The sequence below is a fragment of the Hypanus sabinus genome, chromosome 6 (genome assembly GCF_030144855.1).
Source record: "Hypanus sabinus isolate sHypSab1 chromosome 6, sHypSab1.hap1, whole genome shotgun sequence".
NCBI lineage: Eukaryota > Metazoa > Chordata > Chondrichthyes > Myliobatiformes > Dasyatidae > Hypanus > Hypanus sabinus.
In genome coordinates, this window is record NC_082711.1 from 9,947,787 (window position 1) to 9,968,053 (window position 20,267).

The 20,267-nt window shown below is 43.6% G+C and overlaps 1 protein-coding gene across 4 annotated transcripts in view; it reads right to left on the reverse strand.

Annotated features, from left to right (window-relative positions):
• The window catches only part of recql4 (RecQ helicase-like 4), a 98,413-nt gene that overhangs the window by 14,818 nt on the left and 63,328 nt on the right, over window positions 1-20,267 (reverse strand). For all 4 annotated transcript variants that reach the window (XM_059971675.1, XM_059971674.1, XM_059971673.1 and 1 more), the window contains 6 exons: window positions 16,089-16,225; window positions 12,661-12,744; window positions 8,585-8,773; window positions 7,580-7,762; window positions 4,174-4,378; window positions 301-578 (listed from right to left, as the gene is read on the reverse strand). In XM_059971675.1, the coding sequence (XP_059827658.1) occupies window positions 301-578; window positions 4,174-4,378; window positions 7,580-7,762; window positions 8,585-8,773; window positions 12,661-12,744; window positions 16,089-16,225 (1,076 nt within the window). The remainder of the gene's footprint in view (window positions 1-300; window positions 579-4,173; window positions 4,379-7,579; window positions 7,763-8,584; window positions 8,774-12,660; window positions 12,745-16,088; window positions 16,226-20,267) is intronic.

Sequence of the window (20,267 nt, forward strand, 5' to 3'; positions counted from 1 at the left end):
CACATTTTTAAATTAAGGATCGGTAGGGGTTAGGTGTGGTGGTAGAAGCAGATATATTAGGGACATTTAAGCGACTCTTAGATAGGTACATGGGTGAAAGGAAAAATGGAGGGCTGTGTGGAAAGAAGGATTAGATTGAACAGAGTAGGTTTAAAGGTTGGCATAACATTGTGGGCCGAAGGGCCTGTGCTGCGGTGTACTATTCTATGTTCTATAATAAACTAGATTTTGATATTCCAGGAAGGATGCTGAACAAGTCAGAGAGTTCAGAGTTTTTGGTATTGAGAGTCAGTTCCCCACCTCTGGCTCAAGGAAAAGGTGGCAATGGGCTGGTTTTCCATCTCTCCCAGCCCGGCCGATCTCCTGCACGTAGCTCTCAAAGCTCTTTGGCATGTTGTAGTGAATGATCCCTCGGACATCGGACTTATCCAAGCCCATGCCAAATGCCACTGTTGCCACGACAATCCGTAGCTGCCCGCTCATGAAGTTGTTCTGGATTCTCCTTCGCTCACTTGCAGACATTCCAGCGTGATAGCAATCGACAATCCACTTTAAAGGTTGTCTCACCTTCCTCCTGGCTTAGTAGTTTTACAAAAAGAAAGATTAAACAAGGAAATCTCTCCATTTATAACCTTCATTGAAAAAAAAGAGGAATGCCATGTAATGCCATTAATATCTAAAAAACAGAAACACAAAGCCAAAGTTCTCTGAACCTCTTCTGCCATAAGATATGATACAACAACATAATACAGTAGAGACACTTTGGTCCAAGATGTTGTGCCGACCCTTTATCCTACTCCAGATCAATCTAACCTTTCCCTTCCACACAGGCACGTGGATGAAGGAAAAATCGGAGCCTATTTCAGAGACTCTTAAATGTCCCAAATGTATCTGTCTCTACCACCACTCTTGGCAGTGAATTCCATGCACTCACCATTCTGTGTAAAAAACCTGCCTCTGACATCTCCCCTATACCTTCCTCCTATCACCTTAAAATGATTCCCCCTTGTGTTAGCCATTTCTGCCCTGGTGAAAAGTCTCTGGCTGTCTACTCAATCTGTCTCTCGTCATCTTATACACCTCTATCAAGTCACCTCTCACCCTCTTTCACTCCAAAGAGAAAAGCTCTTGCTCGCTCAACCTATCCTCACAGACATGTTTTCTAATCCAGACAGCATCCTGGTAAATCTCCTCTGGACCCTCTATAAAGCTTTCATGTGCTTCCAAAATGAGGGACCCTGACTGAACACTATACTCCGAAGAGTGGTCTAACCAGACTTAAACTCAACCGCAGACTAATTAAGACTAACCCAGTTAACCATCCACTCAGCTACCGCTGCAACTCTGAGGGATCTATGGATCCCTCTGTTCCTCCACACTTTCAGAATTCTGCCTTGAGGTTTAACCTTCCAAGCTGTATCACTTCACACTTTTTCAGCTGCATGCTTTGCAGAGGCTCAGGACCATCTTCCAGGCAATGTATTCTACAGCTGAAGCAGCCGGGAGGCCGGAATGCTTTCCTCACAAAACTCTGATAGGTCTCAACCTACTGGATGCAGAAAGGATACTTCCTCTGGCTGGCAGGGTGGGCGATACAGGATAAAGCATTTATCACCCAGAAGAACCTGTGGCACTGTCCACCAACTGGCCTGTACTATGCCGCACTGTTCTATGCAAAGTTCACTCTGCATCTGGAACTGGTTTACGTGGGAATTAACAACTGAGGCTTGCAATTAAAAGATAAAAATTAGCTTTATTTGTCACATGCACATCAAAACTCTGCAACTCATCTCAGCATTATTAATTTATTATTATTACTTTTTATTTGCAGTTTGTCTTTTTGCAGTTTTTTTGTCAATCTTTGTTTATAGATAATAGGTGCAGAAGTAAACCATTCGGCCCTTCGAGCCTGCACCGCCATTTTGAGATCATGGCTGATCAACTACTATCAATACCCGGTTCCTGCCTTGTCCCCATATCCCTTGATTCCCCTATCCATAAGATACCTATCTATCTCCTTCTTGAAAGCATCCAGACAATTGGCCTCCACTACCTTCTGAGGCAGTGCATTCCAGATCCCCACAACTCTCTGGGAGAAGAAGTTTTTCCTTAACTCTGTCCTAAATGACCTACCCCTTATTCTCAAACCATGCCCTCTGGTACTGGACTCTCCCAGCATCTGGAACATATTTCCTGCCTCTATCTTGTCCACTCCCTTAATAATCTTATATGTTGCAATCAGATCCCCTCTCAATCTCCTTAATTCCAGCGTGTACAAGCCCAGTCTCTATAACCTCTCTGCGCAAGACAGTCCAGACATCCCAGGAATTAACCTCGTGAATCTACGCTGCACTTCCTCTACAGCCAGGATGTCCTTCCTTTACCCTGGAGACCAAAACTGTACACAATACTCCAGGTGTGGTCTCACCAGGGCTCTGTACAAATGCAAGAGGATTTCCTTGCTCTTGTACTCAATTCCCTTTGTAATAAAGGCCAACATTCCATTAGCCTTCTTCACTGCCTGCTGCACTTGCTCATTCATCTTCAGTGACTGATGAATAAGGACTCCTAGATTTTGTATTTCTCCCTTACCTAACTCTACACCGTTCAGATAATAATCTGCCTTCCTGTTCTTACTCCCAAAGTGGATAACCTCACACTTATTCACATTAAACATCATCTGCCAAGTATCTGCTCACTCACCCAGCCTATCCAAGTCACCCGGAATTCTCCTAACATCCTCATCACATGTCACACTGCCACCCAGCTTAGTATCATCAGCAAATTTGCTGATGTTATTTTCAATGCCTTCATCCAAATCGTTGACGTAAATTGTAAACAGCTGTGGTCCCAATACCGAGCCCTGTGGCACCCCACCAGTCACCACCTGCCATTCCGAGAAACACCCATTCACCGCTACTCATAGCTTTCTATCTGCCAACCAGTTTTCTATCCATGTCAATATCTTCCCCCCGATGCCCTGATTTTACCCACCAATCTCCTATGTGGGACCTTACCAAATGCCTTCTGAAAATCGAGGTACACTACATCCACTGGATCTCCCCCGTCTAAGTTCCTGGTTACATCCTCGAAAAACTCCAACAGGTTAGTCAAGCAATTTATGTTCAATGTTTCATACATTCTATTATATTTCTTTTTTTTCCTGTAAATGCTTGCAAGAAAATTAATCAGTGTCGTATATGGTGACATATACAGTATATACTTTGATAATAAATTTACTTTGACCTTTGAAACATACAATGAAATCCATCGTTTGTGTCAATGACCAACACAGTCCAACTGCTCCATAGTTCGATAAGGTGTTTGCTGAATTTCAATACCAACTTACCTGCGCTATTAGCACCCTAAAATTGATTGATCTTTGAATTAAGAGATACCAGACCATAGTATCTACCCAGTTTTCTCTCTCCTTCCTTTCAGCGTCTATTTATTACCTTACAGTCCATGAACTCAATACTGTAGCAGGATTCCAACATCTGAGTAGTGCTCATTGCTCATTCTACCGGTTTACTGCAAAATGAGTACAAAGCCCATTCAGCTAATCACATTCTCCTTTCCCTTTACAGCAGCAACTGCCCCAATATGTATTCCAACTACATCGGGAATGAAAGGGTTAACAACGTATGAGAAGCATTTGGGAGCTTTAGGCCTGTACTTACTGGAATTTAGAAGAATGCAAAGGGATTTCATTGCAGCCTACCGAATAGTGAAAGGACTCGATAAGGTGGATGTGGAGAGGATGTTTCCCATGGTGGGAGTGTCCAGAACTAGAGGGCATAGCCTCAGAATACAAGGACATCCCTGTAGAACAGAGATGAGGTGGAATGATGAATCAGTGGAAGGCCAAATCGTGGCATATACTTAAAGCGGAGGTTGATAGGTTTTTGATTAGCAATGGCATCAAAGGTTACAGAGAGAAGGCAGGAGAATGGGGTTGAGAGGGATAGTAAATCAGCCATGATGGAATGCCAGGGTAGACTCAATGGATCAAATGGCCTAATGTACTCCTATGTTTTATGGTCTTATTTTTGAATGGTCCATGAACCTATGAACACTACCTCACTCTTTTTGCTCTCTCCCTTGCACTACTTATTAAACTGGAGTCTGATTCTTTCCTCGGTATCTCCTGCTCCAGGGGTTTGATGGACTTACCCATTGCTTTCTTCCTTTCTGCTATGAGTTCTTCAGGCATCCTACCCTTCTTATTCAGTTCTGAGGATGGCTCCTTCAGAGTTACTCCCTGAAGGCAGGTCCGAAGCAGAGCAGCAATGCGAGACGTCTCCTCCCGCCGAGTACAGTAGATAATAATGGAGTCCAAGGAGGCAAACCGTTCACCTCGGATCAAAGTCACCAGGGCCTAGGGAAGGAATCAAGTATTTACTGAAAGCCAGCACATCAACAGACAACGCAGCACAGGAACAGCAGTGGACCAGATTCCTACTCTAGACCAATCCACATGTGACCTAACTCCTTAAATCTACGGCCCTGGAAATGTCATAACTTTAGTTAATATTTATTAATATATAAAGTTATATAGTAATATAGTTAATATTTCCGGAACATCAGAGGTGTCCTCCTCTGTCAAAGGGCAGAGTTTCTATTCCTCCACCACTGATGCTGCCCTCACCCAAATCTCTGTTATTTCCCAGACATCCACCTTCACCCAATCTTCCTGCTGCCTTAGCAGGGATAGATAAGAGTTTCTCTTGTCCTTACCTACCACCCCATGAGCCTCCGCACCCAGCAGACCCTCTGCGACTTCCACCATCAGATCCTGCCCCCAAACACATCTTTACCACCGCTCCCTTCCTACTTCATCCCCCTTCAGAAGTGGTGGACACAGCCCAGTCCATCACAGCCAAAGCCCTCAACATCACTCAGCACAGTTACATGGAGCGTTGCCGCACGAAAGCAGTGTCCATCATCAAAGATCTCCACCGTCCAGCTTCGTAAGCTTCTTTAATTTTCCTGAGTGCTTATCTAACTTCTACCACTGTAACTCCTGATCTTATTTAACTTGGCTTTTAACACTACAATGTACCTCCTCCAACATCCTTTTAAACAGTCCACTCAAAGTGCCCACATCAAATAGAGGGCATTAATATGCTTTTGAATTTGCTTTATGGATACCTACACAGAGAAATAAATCAATTTTACACCCGGTAGACTGTCAGTATCAGTGCACTAGGGATGCAGAATCAAAAAGGGGAGCAAATACAACACTTAAAGTGTTTTATCTCATTGCATGGAGTATAAGAAATAAAGTAGATGATCTTGCTGCACTATTACAGATTGTCAGGTATGATGTTGTGGCCATCACTGAATCATGGCTGAAGGATGGTTGTAGTTGGGAGCTGAATGTCTAAGGTTACACGTTGTATTGGAGGGACAGGAAGGTAGGCAGAGGGGGTGGCATGGCTCTGCTGGTAAAGAATGGACTCAAATCAGTAGAAAGATATGACATAAAATCAGAAGATATTGAATCCTTGTAGGCTGAGTTAAGAGACTGCAAGGGTAAAAGGACGCTGATGGCCTCCCAACAGTAGTTGGGTTGTCGACCACAGATTACACCAGGGTATAGAAAAGGTGTGTCAAAAAGACAATGTTATGATAGTCATGAGAGATTTCAGCATGCACATTGATTGGGAAAATCAGGTTGATCTCAAGACAGTGAGTTTGTTGAATGCCTACGAGATGGCTTTTTAGAGCTGTTTGTCGTTGGACCTACAAGGGGATCATTTATACTGGATTGGGTGTTATGTAATGAACCAGAAGTGATTAGGAAGCTTAAAGTTAAAGAACCCTAGGAGACAGACAGTGATCACAGTGTTTCAATGGAGTAAAGGAAATTACAGAAATATGAGAGAGCAGTTGACCAAAGTAAAATGGAAAGAGATGCTGGCAGGGATGACAGCAGAGCAGCAATGGTGTGAGTTTCTGGGAAAAATGAGGAAAGTGCAAGATAGATGTATTCCCAGAACAAAGAAATACTCAAATGGCAAAACTGTACAACTGTGGCCAACAAGGGAAGTCAAAGCTAATGTAAAAGCAAAAATTAGTGGGAAGATAGAGGATTGGGAAGTTTTTAAAAACAAAGAGCAGCTAAAAGAATCATTAGGAGGAAGAAGTAAAATATGAAAGCAAGCTAGCAAACAATATCAAAGTGGATAGTAAAAGGATGTTCAAGTATGTAAAAAATAAAGAGAGATGAGAGTGGATATGGGACCACCAGAAAAATAATAATGGGGAACAAGGAGACTGCAGATGAACTAAACGAGTATTTTGCATCAGTCCACTGTGGAAGATACGAGCAATGTGCCAGATGTTGAAGGATGTGTGGGAAGAGAAGTGGGTGCAATTATTACAACAAAGGAGAAGGTGCTCAAGAAGCTTAAAGATCTAAGGGTACATAAGTCACCCGAACCAGATTAACTGCACCCTAGGGTTCTGGAAGAGGTAGCGGTAGAGATTGTGGAGGCTTTAGTAAAGATCTTTCAAAAATCATTGGACTCGGCATGGTGCCAGAGGACTGGAAAATCACAAATGTCACTCCACTCTTTAAGAAAGGAGGAAGCAGCAGAAAGGAAATTATAGACCAGTTAGCCTGACCTCAGTGGTTGGGAAGATGTTGGAGTCAGTTGTTAAGGATGGGGTTATGGAGTACTTGGTGAACCAGAGGTGATTAGGAAGTTTAAAGTTAAAGAACCCTAGGAGACAGACAGTGATCACAGTGTGATTGAGATCAATTTGAAATTTGATTTGGAGAAAGTAAAGTCTGATGTAGCAGTATTTTTGGATCAAATCTCAAACTTTTGGATTTTCTCCCTGTTTAGAAAATAGTCTTGCACATTTATTTCTACTACCAAAGTGCATGACAGCATTTTCCAACACTGTATTTCATTTGCCACTTTTTTGTCCATTCTCTTCATCTGTTTAAGTCCTTCTGCAGTCTACCTGTTTCCTCAACACTACCTGCCTCTCCAGCAATAAAAGGTATGCTGGCATTGGAGAGGGTTCAGAGGAAGTTTGCAAGGATGATCCGGAAATGAAATGGTGATCATACGAGAAATGTTCCTATAACCACTGGAATTTAGAAGGGTTCATAACATTTCGAATGTTGAAAGGCCTAGACAGAGCAGATGTGGAATTGATGTTTCTCATGGTGGGGAATCTAGAACAAGAGGCACAGCATCAGGATGGAGGGGTGCCCATTTAAAGCAGAGATGTAAAGAAATCTCTTTAGCCAGAGGGCGGTGAGTTTGTGGAATTTGTTACCACAGGCAGCTGTGGAGGCCAGGTCGTTGGATGTATTTAAGGCAGAGCTTAATAAGCTCTTGATTGAACATGTCCTCAAAGGTTACAGGAGAAGACCAGGGAGTGAAGCTGAGGAGGGGATAAAAGGATCAGCCATGATTGAATGGTGGAGCAGACTCGTTGGGCAAGATGGCCTATTCTGCTCCTATGTCTTACGGTCTTTCATTTCACAGTGGAACTACTGCACTCAAAAATCCGTTTGATTATCCCTTTTTTCCACCCCAGTGTGAACAGAAGCCTGTACCTGGTCTCTGTCCCGGTCCGTAGACACGCTGAGGAAAAGATTGGCTGGTACATCAGCAGAGCGTACAGCTAACCCTTCTGCCTCCTGGATCCCGAGGTGATGAGCTACGCTCCGGGCTGTTGCTTGTGTGGCCGTAGCTGTCAGTCCCAGGAGGCACCTCACCCCTAAACGTTCCTTCAGTACCTATTTACCACAGAAAAAAATATATATCTTGTGATGAAATTACAGAGAATTCAGCAAACACTGGTCACAATTCAAACTTTTAAGGCAATAGCTGGAGATCTTTCATTAATTACTGAAATTAATATTAATTAGTCTGCAGGCTAACAGCATCAGCTATGAGTTGGTGGGTCACACTCTCCCACTTCCACGCAATACGCACAAACTGCTGGAGGAATTCAGCAGGTCAGGGAGCATTTATGGAGGGAAATAAACAGTCGATGTTTTGAGTTGAGAGCCTTCATCATTGACTGTTTACTTGAGGGCAAAAATCCATCTCAGCATATACAAGTTCTGTTCAGGAACCCAATCAGTGGGATAGAAGCCATTCTTGAGCCAGGTACTACGTATTTTCAAGCTTTTGTATATTCTGGGAGAGAAGAAAGTACATGCAGAGTGGAAGGAATGTTTGGTTATGCTGGCTGCTTTAGTGGGCCAGTGAGAAGTACAGAGTACTTGCGCATACAATGATTTTGACTCAAATTGTAAAGAGAGGGGCAGATCTAATGAAAATCAAAATAAACAGCAGATGCTGGCAATCCTAAACAAACTTAAATACCACCAATACTACAACGGGTCTACCACATATCAACTGGACTGGGTAAGGAAGGCAGAGTTTGTTCTCTGAGGGGACATGAATGAACCAGATGGGTTTTCCTAACTGACTGGTTATTTCATGATGACTATTCATTCTTAGCTCCAGATACCAGCTCTGTGATTCATTCGGATCAATCATTCACACACGGTTCACCTTCAAGATGGTTACACCAAGCTGACCTCTCTTACCTTACAGAGACGCAGGTAGCATGGCCTGAAGTTATGCGACCACTCAGAGACACAGTGTGCCTCATCAATACAAGCAAAAGCCACTGGGGGAAGATCACGTGCAGGTGGAAGACAGCTTGAGCCAGCTTGGCCGCCCCCAACAAGCGCTTCAGGGGAGAGCAACAGAATGTGGACCTTTCCCTCTTTCACCTGTGGGTCAAAAGTAAATATTGGTGTAATTCCATGGTTAAGATTTTACTGCCAATGTTATGGGGTATTTCACATCATAGCTTTCTGTAGAAGCAGTGTTCTGCAGGTAGTATTTGGGTTAACCTTAACAATAAGGGGTTGTGACGCTCATGCTTAGGAATGTAGTGTCGTCCAATCAGGATGGTGAAATTGGGAGAAGTTTCTAGAGAGGTTTTGTGATGGACACTGGGGTGGGTTGAAGTCTTTTTGGCAGATGGAGAGAGAAGAAGCTCAAGAGAACCTGCTATAGGATTTGATACAACGGGAATGCGCGATTCAATGGAGTCCAAGTGGGGAAGTCCTACCGGTGATCAGTGAACATCAGTTGGTGCTGTGAGTACATTGGACACATCAGCTTTTGGAAAATTTGAGCTCCAACCTGTGCACATTTGACTGTTTTAAATTATGATGGGCCCTTTTAATTTTTTTTCCTTTTTTCTCTTCTTCTTTAATAAGTGTTTGGTAACATTCATAAATATACCTTCTTTATAATTGCACGCAGTGCACTGTCTGTTATTTCTTGCCAATGGGCAATTGCATGGGGGCAGTAATTACACAGTATTCACAAAGATCGGGGTTTGGGTGGGCGAGACACCCCAAACTCCCGAGTTTGGTGGACTCACATTATATCGACCCTAGATGTGGGGATCTGAGAAAGGTGGTTTTCTCATTGCTGATTCCAGTCGCTGTTGGCAAGGGGCTAACAAGCCACATCTCTAGAGATGCCTGGTAAAAAGAGGGTTTCATAGGAATTAGAGGAGAATTAAAAGTTGTCAGTTGACCAACCTCGCAAAGAGAACTCAGCTTTGCGCAGACGCTGGTGACTACAGAGGGCTTTATGAAGTGGTGTACGGCCCTTCGCAGCAGGTCCGGAGTCCCTTGCGCAGTGCAGAAGGCCAGGCGCTCTTCGCAGACAAGGCGTCCATCCTGAACCGGTGGTCAGAACATTTCCAGACTCGCTTCAGCGCCAACTACATGGTCCAAGTCTCAGCAATTCATCGCATCCCACAACAGCCAGAGAAAACAGAACTGAACAAGATTCCAACCCTAAAGGAGACTGTCAAGGCAACAGAGCAGTGGAAAATTGGCAAGGCAGCAGGAGTTGATGGATGGAGTCCCACCAAAGATTTGGAAGCATGGGGGCCCAGCGTTACACACCAAACTCCATGAGTTCTTTGTCTGCTGCTGGGAACAAGGCAAACTACCACAGAACCTCCATGATGCAGTCATCATCACCCTGTATAGGAACAAGGGGGAAAAGTCCGACTGCTCCCACTATCGGGAGATAACTCTGCTCTCCATCGCAGAAAAAATCCTCACAAGAGTACTCCTGAACAGATTGGTACCCGTCATTGCAGAAGGACACCTCCCAGAGAGCCAGTGTGGCTTCAGAGCCAACAGGAGCACCACCGACATGGTATTTGTTCTCAGGCAGCTCCAAGAAAAATGTAGGGAACAGAACAAGGGGCTGTACGTGATGTTTGTCGACCTTACCAAAGCGTTCGACACTGTGAGCAGGGAAGGTCTGTGGCAAATCATGGAATGACTGGGATGCCCCCCAAAGTTCCTCAGCATGGTCATCCAGCTACATGAAGATCAGCGTGGCCAAGTCAGACACAGCAACGACCACTCAGAGCCCTTCCCAACAGGCAATGTTGTAAAGCAAGGCTGTGTCCTCGCACCGACTCTCTTCACCATCTTCTTCAGCATGATGCTCAGAAGAGCCACAAAAGACTTTGACGACGAGGACATCCGACAATCTGAGGTGAATACAGTCCCACAGCAAGACACTGGAGCAACTCATCCGAGAGCTCCTCTTCACCGACAATGCTGCCCTTGTTGCCCACACAGAGACAGCCCTGCGGCGTATAACATCCTGCTTTGCAGAGGCTGCCGAGCTCTTTGGACTGGAAGTCACCTCGAAGAAGACAGAAGTTCTCCATCAGCCTGCACCTCAGGAAGATTATCACCCTCCCCGCATCACCATCGGCAAGGCAGAGCTGAAGACAGTCCACCAGCTCAGCTACCTGGGGTGCACCATCTCGTCAGATGCCAAGATAAACAAAGAGATTGACAACTGACTGGCAAAGGCAAACAGCGCATTTGGCAGGCTGTACAAAAGAGTCTGAAACAACAAGCATCTGAAAAAAGGCTCAAAGATCAGCGTGTACAGAGCCGTTGTACTGACCACCCTCCTGTCCAGCTCCGAGTTGTGGGTCACCTACCATCACCACCTACGACTCCTCGAGTATTTTCACCAGCACTGTCTCTGCACCATCCTTAACATCCACTGGAGTGACTTCGTCACCAACATTGAAGTCCTCAAACAGGCGGAGGTCACCAGCGTCAAGGCCATGCTGGGCAGGGCACGTCTCCAGGATGGAGGATCATCACCTGCCCAAGATTGTGCTGTATGGTGAACTCTCCACTGGCCACCATGACAGGGGGCACCAAAGAAGAGGTACAAGGACTCTCTGAAGGAATCCCTTGGTGCCTGTCAGGTTGACCGTCGCCAGTGGTCTACCCTAGTCTCTGATCACGAGGTCTGGTGACACACCATTCACCAGTCTGTCTCCTCCTTTAAGAATGCAAGCAGGGCTGGCATTGAGGACAAAAGGAGTAGGAAGAAGGACTATGACACAGCAGCACCAAAACCAGAACAGATTTTCCCCTGGAGTTGCTGCAGCCAGATCTGCCTGTCCCGTATTGGCCTCATCAACCACCAGCAAGCCTGCAGCAGACTTGGGCAGCCAGCCCTCTTCCTAAATCTTTGTTCGTGAAGCCAAGCCATGAAAGGGTGTCAATTTTATTGACTGCCGATTTATTCCATGTAGAGATGAATGGTAACAGAAGCTTCCAGTCCAGTGAGCCTGCACCATCTAATTATACCTATGTAACCCACACGTCTTTGGAATGTCGAGGAAACCAGAGCACCCAGTGGAAATCCACATGGTCATGGGGAGAATCTACCAACTCCGAAGCAGTAAGTCCATGAGCCAGTTATCATGAGGGGATCAGCAGCTTTAAGTTCCTGTATCAAAGGACCTGTTCTGCACCAGCACACAAGTGCCATCACAAAAAAAGATATGACTTTCTTAGAAGTTTGCGCAGATTCATCACGTCATCAAAAACTTCCAGGATGCAAAGTGAAGAGTATCCTGACTGGTTGGATCACAGTCTGGTATGGAAACAGGAACAGACAAGGCTACGGAAAATGGCGGGCACAGACCAGTCCATCACTAAGCACTGCCACAAGAAAGTAACTTCCATCATCAAGGGTTCCCACCGTCCAGGCCATGCCCTCTGCTCACTGCTACCAGCAGGTACAGAAGCCTTAGGTCTACACCACCAGGTTCAGGAACAGTTAATACCCTACAGCCATTAGGCTTCTGAACTAAGGTGAATAACTTCACTTACCATAACCCCGAACTAATTCTAAAACCTACAGATTCATTTTCAAAGGCTCTGTAGTATTTCATAAATATTACTGCATTTCTTTATTTTCCTGCAAATGCCTGCAAGAAAATGAATTTCAAGGTAACATATGGTGATACCTACATTCTTTGATAATATATTTTACTTTGACTTTGATAAAACTACTTGATACTCCTGGTAGATGTAGTTTCCACAGGGGATTAATTACATAATTGAATAGTATAAATAAGAGCTTATGGGCATTGATTCAGGGAGAGAGACTAATTAAACAGCTCCTTCAACGTGCTGTCACCACTGTGAAAGACTTGTCACTTGTCTTCTATATGCAATAACTATTAAAAGGGCAAAATACATCTGCAATAATGGTAAACCGCATTAAAGAATCACTATTAACAACTAAATCTCCAGCTGACCTTTTCCACAGCTGCATCTCTCTGTGTTCTTGTCATACCGGAGTGAATGCAAACCGCCTTTAATTTGGAAGGGAGCCCGGATATCTGTTGTAAAGATACAAAGTGTTGCAAATTAGCAGCTCTTTGTCAACCAGAATAACACAAATTTTGACAACTTAAGTTTTTGTGGATACTTCCTAGAGAAATACAAAGTCAAAGTCAAGTTTATTGTCAAATGCACAAGTACATATCTGCATAGGTGCAATGAAAAACTTGCTTGCAGTAGCTAGCACTATTCACAATAATTAAACATATTCCATACACAAGTTTTACAAGAAAAAACACAATTAGAAAATGTAGTTAATAAAATGATAAACTGGTAAATTGGTTTACTTTTGTTATATGTATTGGGATAAAGTGAAAAACTTTACCTGAAAAAGTTGTATACCATCCATTACATTTAAACTGGTACAAGTAAAGCAATAACAGAATGCAGAAGAGCTACAGTTGCTGAAAGTGCAGTACAGGTAGACAAGAAGATGCAAGGCCTTAACAATAAGGTGATTGTGAGGTCAACATTCCATCTTATCATACAAGGGGAATGTTCTGTAGTCTTATAAAAGCTGTCCTTGAGCCTAGTGGTATGTTTTTTCAGGTTTATATATAACTGCAAAAAAAAGTTTGTGAGCCCTTTACAATAACCTGGTTTTCTGCATTAATTACTCATAAAATAGAACCATAGAACACTACAGCACAGTACAGGCCCTTCAGCCCTCCATGTTGTGCTGACCCATATAATCCTTTAAAAAAAAGTACTAAACCAACACTACCCCATACCCTCCATTTTTCTTTCATCCATGTGCCTGTCCAAGGGGCTCTCAAATACCCCTAATGTTTTAGCCTCCACCACCATCCCTGGCAAGTCATTCCAGGCACTCACAACCCTCTGTGTAAAAAACTTACCCCTGATGTCTCCCCTAAACTTCCCTCCCTTAATTTTGTACATATGCCCTCTGGTGTTTGCTATTGGTGTCCTGGGAAACAGGTGCTGACTATCCACCCTATCTATGCCTCTCATAATCTTGTAGACCTCTATCAAGTCCCCTCTCATTCTTCTACGCTCCAAAGAGAAAAGTCCCAGCTCTGCTAACCTTGCTTCATATGACTTGTTCTCCAATCCAGGCAACATCCTGGTAAATCTCCTCTGCACCCTCTTCATAGCTTCCACATCCTTCCTATAATGAGGTGACCAGAATTGAACACAATTCTCTAAGTGTGGTCTCACCAGAGATTTGTAGAGTTGCAACATGACCTCTCTATTCTTGAACTCAATCCCCCTGTTAATGAAACCTAGCGTCCCACAGGCCTTCTTAACTACCCTATCAACCCGTCCAGCGACCTTGAGGGATGTATGGATTTGAACTCCAAGGTCCCTCTGTTCATCCACACCCTTAAGTAACTGACCATTAATCCTGTACTCAGTCTTCTGGTTTGTCCTTCCAAAATGCATCACCTCACACTTGTCCGGATTGAACTCCATCTGCCATTTTTCTGCCCAACTCTGCAGCCTGTCTATATCCTCATGTAACCTTCAACTCCTCCAATCTTCGTGTCATCCGCAAACTTACTCACCCATCCTTCCGCCTCTACATCCAGGTCATTTATAAAAAAATCACAAATAGCAGGGATCCCAGGACAGATCCCTGCGGCACTCCACTAGTCACTGACCTCCAGGCAGAATATTTTCCTTCTACAACTACCCTCTGCTTTCTTCCTTTAAGCCAATTTTTTATCCAAACAGCCAAGGTTCCACTTATCCCATGCCTCATGACTTTCTGGATGAGTCTCTCATGAGGAACCTTGTCAAATGCTTTGCTAAAGTTCATGTAGACCACATCCACTGCCCTACCCTCATCAATTTCTTTTGTCACCTCTTCAAAAAACTCAATCAGGCTCGTGAGGCACGATCTTCCCTTCACAAAGCCATGTTGACTATCCATGTTGACTGTACTTCTCCAAATGCTCGTAGATCCTATCCTTAAGAATCCTTTCCAGTAGTTTGCATACCTCCAACGTAAGATCACCGGTCTATAGTTCCCAAGTTTCTCCCTATTGCCCTTTTTAAACAAGGGAACTACATTTGCCATTCTCCAGTCCTCTGGCACTTCCCCTGCAACCAAAGAGGATTCAAAGATCATGGCTAATGCTCCTGTGACCTCTTCTCTCAATTCCCACAACAACCTGGGGTGTATCATATCTGGCCCTGGGGATTTATCAATCTTAATGTTTTTAAGAAGATCCAGCACTTCTTCCTTATTCTCCACATTGTCCAGCACACAGGCCGGCTCTACTTCAATCTCATCCTGATCAAGATCCTTTTCACTTGTGAATACTGAAGCAAAGTATTAATTTAGGACCTCCCCAACTTCCTCCACTTCCAGGCACGTTGCCCTCTTTATCCTTTAGCAGTCCCACCTTCGTTTTCGTCATCCTCCTATTCTTTACATATGCACAGAACGCCTTGGGGTTCTCCTTAATCCTACATGCCAAGGCCTTCTCATGCCCCCTTCAAACTCTCCTAAGTCCTTTCTTTAGCTCCTTCCTGGCTACCCTATATTTCTCATGAGCCCCTCCTACTTTCTGCTTCTTATATCTAACATATGCTTCCTTTTTCCTCTTGATGAGTTGCCTCACATGTTTCGTCAGGCACGGCTCCCTTTTTCTACCATTTTTTCCTTGCCTCAGTGGGACAAACCTATCCTGAACCCAGCTCAAGTGGTCCCTAAACTTCTCCCACATTACTTCTGTGCTTTCCCCTTTGAACATCTGCTTCCAATTTATTCTTGCTAGTTCCTGCCTCATCCCTGCAAAGTTAGCCCTTCCCCAGATAAGCACTTTACCATTTTGTCTGATTTTATCCCTTTCCATAGATATGCTGAAGCGAAGGGAGCTGTGGTCACTCTCACCAAAATGCTAACCAGATTCATTATCCAGAACTAGAGCCAGTATAGCCTCTCCTCTCGTCAGCCGGTCCACATACTGTGTCAGGAATCCTTCTTGAACACACCTGACAAATTCAGCCAGCTACCTGAAGAGGGCTGGTTCTCCCCAATGAAGGGGCAGGGGTGTGAGGGTGGGTAGGAAGGAGTTTGATTTACTGTTTTTGTGTCTGTCTTGCTGTATGTTGTTCTGCTGAACATTTCAGGCATGCTATGTTGGTGCCAGAATAGGCAGTGACATTTGCCAATTGCTTCCAGCACTTTCTCCGATTGTGATGGTTGTTAATGCAAACAACACATTTCACCGTGTGTACGTGTGACTAACAAACCTAATCTAATCTTTGATCTCACAATCTTCCATGTCTTTCTGATGGCACGGAGAATTCAGATCGCAGCCTGAGTTGCTTGTTTAAAAAGGTATACAAAAGTGGAAGTGAACAAAATCTTTACCTGGTCATCCATAAGTGAGACAAGAGGTGAAATTACCAAGGTGATGCACCTTGACCTCTTGGCATACAGGTATGCAGGTAGCTGGTAGCAAAGTGATTTCCCCATTCCAGTGGAAAGTACAACCAAAGTGGAAAGACCTGGTTTGTAGTAAAAAAAAATCAAATGGTTGGCTTGAAATGTATCCCCGAATTTATATTTAAGTATAACTTAGGCTTTTAATTACCTGGTAGGTTTGAAGTACGTTCAAGTACTATAGGTATTACTCAATGTAAGATATACAGAATTAGGAGCAGTTTAGAATTCACAATCCTCATCGAGCATAGTCCTTCTCAGTTTGTTCACAGAAAGAATTCATCATTTGGCTCCTAGTACCAAGCCAATTCTCCCATATCGCAATAAAAGTTCAAAATAGATTTATTATCTAAGTACATATACGTCATCTTCTTGCAGGCATTCATAGTAAATACAACAAACACGACAGAATCCATGAAAGACCACATCACCAACAGGGCAGACAGCCACTGTGCAAATACAAAAGAAATAAGTAAGAATAATAACAAATAAATTAATGATAAATATCGAGAACATGAGATGAAGAGTCCTTGAAAGTAAGCCTGCAGTTTGTGGGTATAGTTCAGTGATGGGGCAAGTGAAGTTGAATGAAGTTATCCCCTCTGGTTCAAAAGCCTGATGGTTGAGGAGTAGTAACTGTTCCTGAATCTGGTGGTGTGGCAGCACAAAACATAACAGCCCTTCAGCCCACATTGTGTCGATCTTTTAACCTACTCTAAGATCAATCTAAATATTCCCTACTACATAGCCCTCCTTTTTTCTATCATCCATGTGACTCTCCAAGAGTTTCTTAAATGTCCCTAATCTATCTACCTCTACCACCAGAAATCAAGCTTGCCGACTCCCAAAGCTTTCAGACCTTAGAATTCCCCTTCCACAATTCTGTAAGTAGCTTTTTCCCAATGCTTGGGCACTGCCTATTCTCCTTCATCCACATTCATTGACCCCAGATCGCCATTAAACCCCACACACTCCGCCCAGCACACATCATCAACATCACCCACCACCCTGGCCATGCTCTCTTGTTGCTACTGCAATCGGGAAGGAGGTACAGGAGGTCCCACACCACCAGGTTCAGGAACAGTTATTACCCTACAACCATCAGGCTCCTGAACGTACATGGACCCACTTTCAAGAACTCATCTTCTCAGTATTATATGGTGATATGCAGTACACAGATCCAGGCAACAACACAACAGTATGCAATAAGTCCAGCTCCATCGCTATCAAGCAGCCTGCTGATGGGATTGTTCTGCAATACTTGATATGCTTAGTATCCAGTAATAACTTCTGATCATAAGAAGATGTACAAGATGAACAAATACATCTTTCATTGGGCCCGCAGTGGCTGCTGCATCCAAGCACACTGCCTTCTTACCAGTAGTTCTCAGACATATATGTACTTAGAAATTTATTTTCAAAATATCTATATTGTATGTCAACTTCCAGATCTTTACCTCATCCCTCCTCCTCCCAGTTTCACCTATCACCTTGTGCTTCTCTCTCCCCTCCCCTACCTTTTAGATCAACTCCTCATCTTTTTTCCTCCAGTCCTGCCAAAGGGTCTAGGCCTGATACGTTGACTGTACTTTTTTTCCCATAGGTGCCGCCTGGCCTGCTGAGTTCCTCCAGCATTTTGTGTGAGTTGCAACAATAATTTGCTTGACATGCCGAGTTTCTCCAACAGGTTATCTGTGGACTTTTATTTTAAATTCATGTACACTTTCAAATTTAATTGTATTCAACCATAGACATATATCCAACTAAATAAAATAGTGTTCCTCTGGGACCAAGACACAAAACATATAGTCACACACATCATATATAGTTACAAACTCTGTCCATTTTTTACCACAGATGCCAACTGATTGGCAGAGTTCCTCCAAGTCAAAAACACAAGTACATGCATGCAGAGTTGCAATGGAAAACCTATTTGCCACAGCTTCACAGGCGCATTCGTAATGAGTACAGGAGTTGGGATATTGTGGTGAAATTGTATAAGGTATCGATGAGGCCAAATTTGGAGTACAGATATCCCCTGCTTTTCAAAAGTTCGCTTTACGCCACTTCGCTTTTACGAAAGACCTACATTAGTACCTGTTTTCGCTAACCGAAAGAGATCCAGAGGATTTTTGTTTTTATGAAAAAAGTCAAAAAGTGAAAACAGCGTTCAGTGTTGGTTTTGCAGTGAGCCGTTATAGAGACAGCGCACACCCCGAGCAGCGAGAGTGGCGCCACCAAGCTCCTTCACTCAGCATCAAGCTGCCATAGCTTTGAACAGTGCCTGTGAGTACCTGAGCTTTATCTCAATGTGTTGTGTGCATACATTAACAAGATGTGTCCTAAGGTATCAGAAAAGCCTAAGAGAGCTCGTAAGGGTATTATGCTTAGTGTAAAACTGGACGTAATTAAGTGTTTTGATCGTGGTGAATGAAATAAAGACATCGTGCGTGCATTGAACTTGCCTGCATCCACCATTTGTACTACTTACACACAGAGAGAAAGAAAGAATCTTGAAGGCTGCCGATGTTACTATTGGTTCTGCTAGTAGCAAAGTGGTCTCTTTTAGTTGGCATCCAGTAATGTCTTCCTGATTCTGGTAGGTGAAACTACACTGTACATACATTATTTCTACTTAATATAGGCTGTGTATTTATCATATCATTCCTGCTTTTACTAAATATTAGTGTTATTTTAGTTTTTATGTGTTATTTGCTTTGATTTGGTAGGTTATTGTTTGGGTCTGGGAACACTCAAAAAATTTTCCCATATAAATCAATGGTAATTGCTTCTTCGCTTTACACTTTGGATTACAAACAATTTCATAGGAACGCTCTACCTTCAGATAGCAGGGGAAACCTGTACTATGTGTACTTCTGGTCACCTACCTACAAAAATGATATCAATAAGGTTAAGCGAATACAGAGAAAATTTACAAGGATATTGCCAGGACTTGAGAACCTGAGTTATACGGAAAGGTTGAAAAGGTTAGGACTTTTTTCCCTGGAGTGCAAGAATAAGGGGAGATTTAATAAAGGGGCTAAGTGATGAAAATTACAGAATTATTAAGTGCTAAATGCTCATTCCACTCATCTTAATGCCAAACTGTCTCTACAACCTGTAGTCTCACTCTCAAGGACTTTACAATCCAGGTTTTCAGTGTTAGTTAGTTATTATATGCCCATTGGTTGTTTGTCAGTCATTATTATTTACAGCTTTTCATAAGTTCTATTGTATTTTTTAATTTTACTGTAAATGCCTGCAAGAAAACAAACCTCAGGGTGGTTTATGTGTGTGTGTGTATATATACATCAACAATAAATTTACTTTGAACTTTGAACTGAAATGCAAGCAGGATTGTCCCACTGAGGTTTGTTGAGACTAGAACTAGAGGTCAGAGCTTTAGGGTTAAAAGCAAAACATTTAAGGGAAACCTGAGGGGGAATTTCTTCACTCAGGGTGGTGAGAGTGTGGAACAAGCTGCCAGTAGAAGTGGTGGATGCAGGTTCAATTGCAACGTAAGAGAATTCTGGATAAGTGCACAGATGGTGGGGGGGGGGGGGGGGTATGGATGACTAAGATCCATGTATGAGTGGGTGGGACCACCAGAAAAACAGTTTGGCATGGACCAGCTGGGCCAAACAGCCAATTTCTGTGCTGGAATGCATTAGCATCAGAGACACAACACTCACAAGAAAGGGAGAAGGGGGAAGGTGGGAGAGGAGTTCAGAGGTTTAGCAAATAAGGAGCATGCTGAAGAAGTGAACCTGGGATTGGAAGAACCAGGAGTGGTCGATGGGAGTGTGAATGATCAGGTAGGAGGATGACGAAGGAGCATGGGGATCAGTCCCAAGAGCAGGTGCACGCGCCTGAGAGAGGCCACATAGGCACACCAGAGTGTACAAGTATGTGTTAACAGTGCCTTCATACACACCTACCTACATGTAGGCATTAATATCCATGCAGCAGAGTCTGGTCTCCACAGTTTTTAGAACTGCTTGCTGGTGGATCAATCCCGTGAGATAGCTGGTGTGCAACGGCTGACTCAAGTTAACCAGAAATCATTCACAGGCTCCACTCCCACGACTCAGAAATGGAAATGCACAG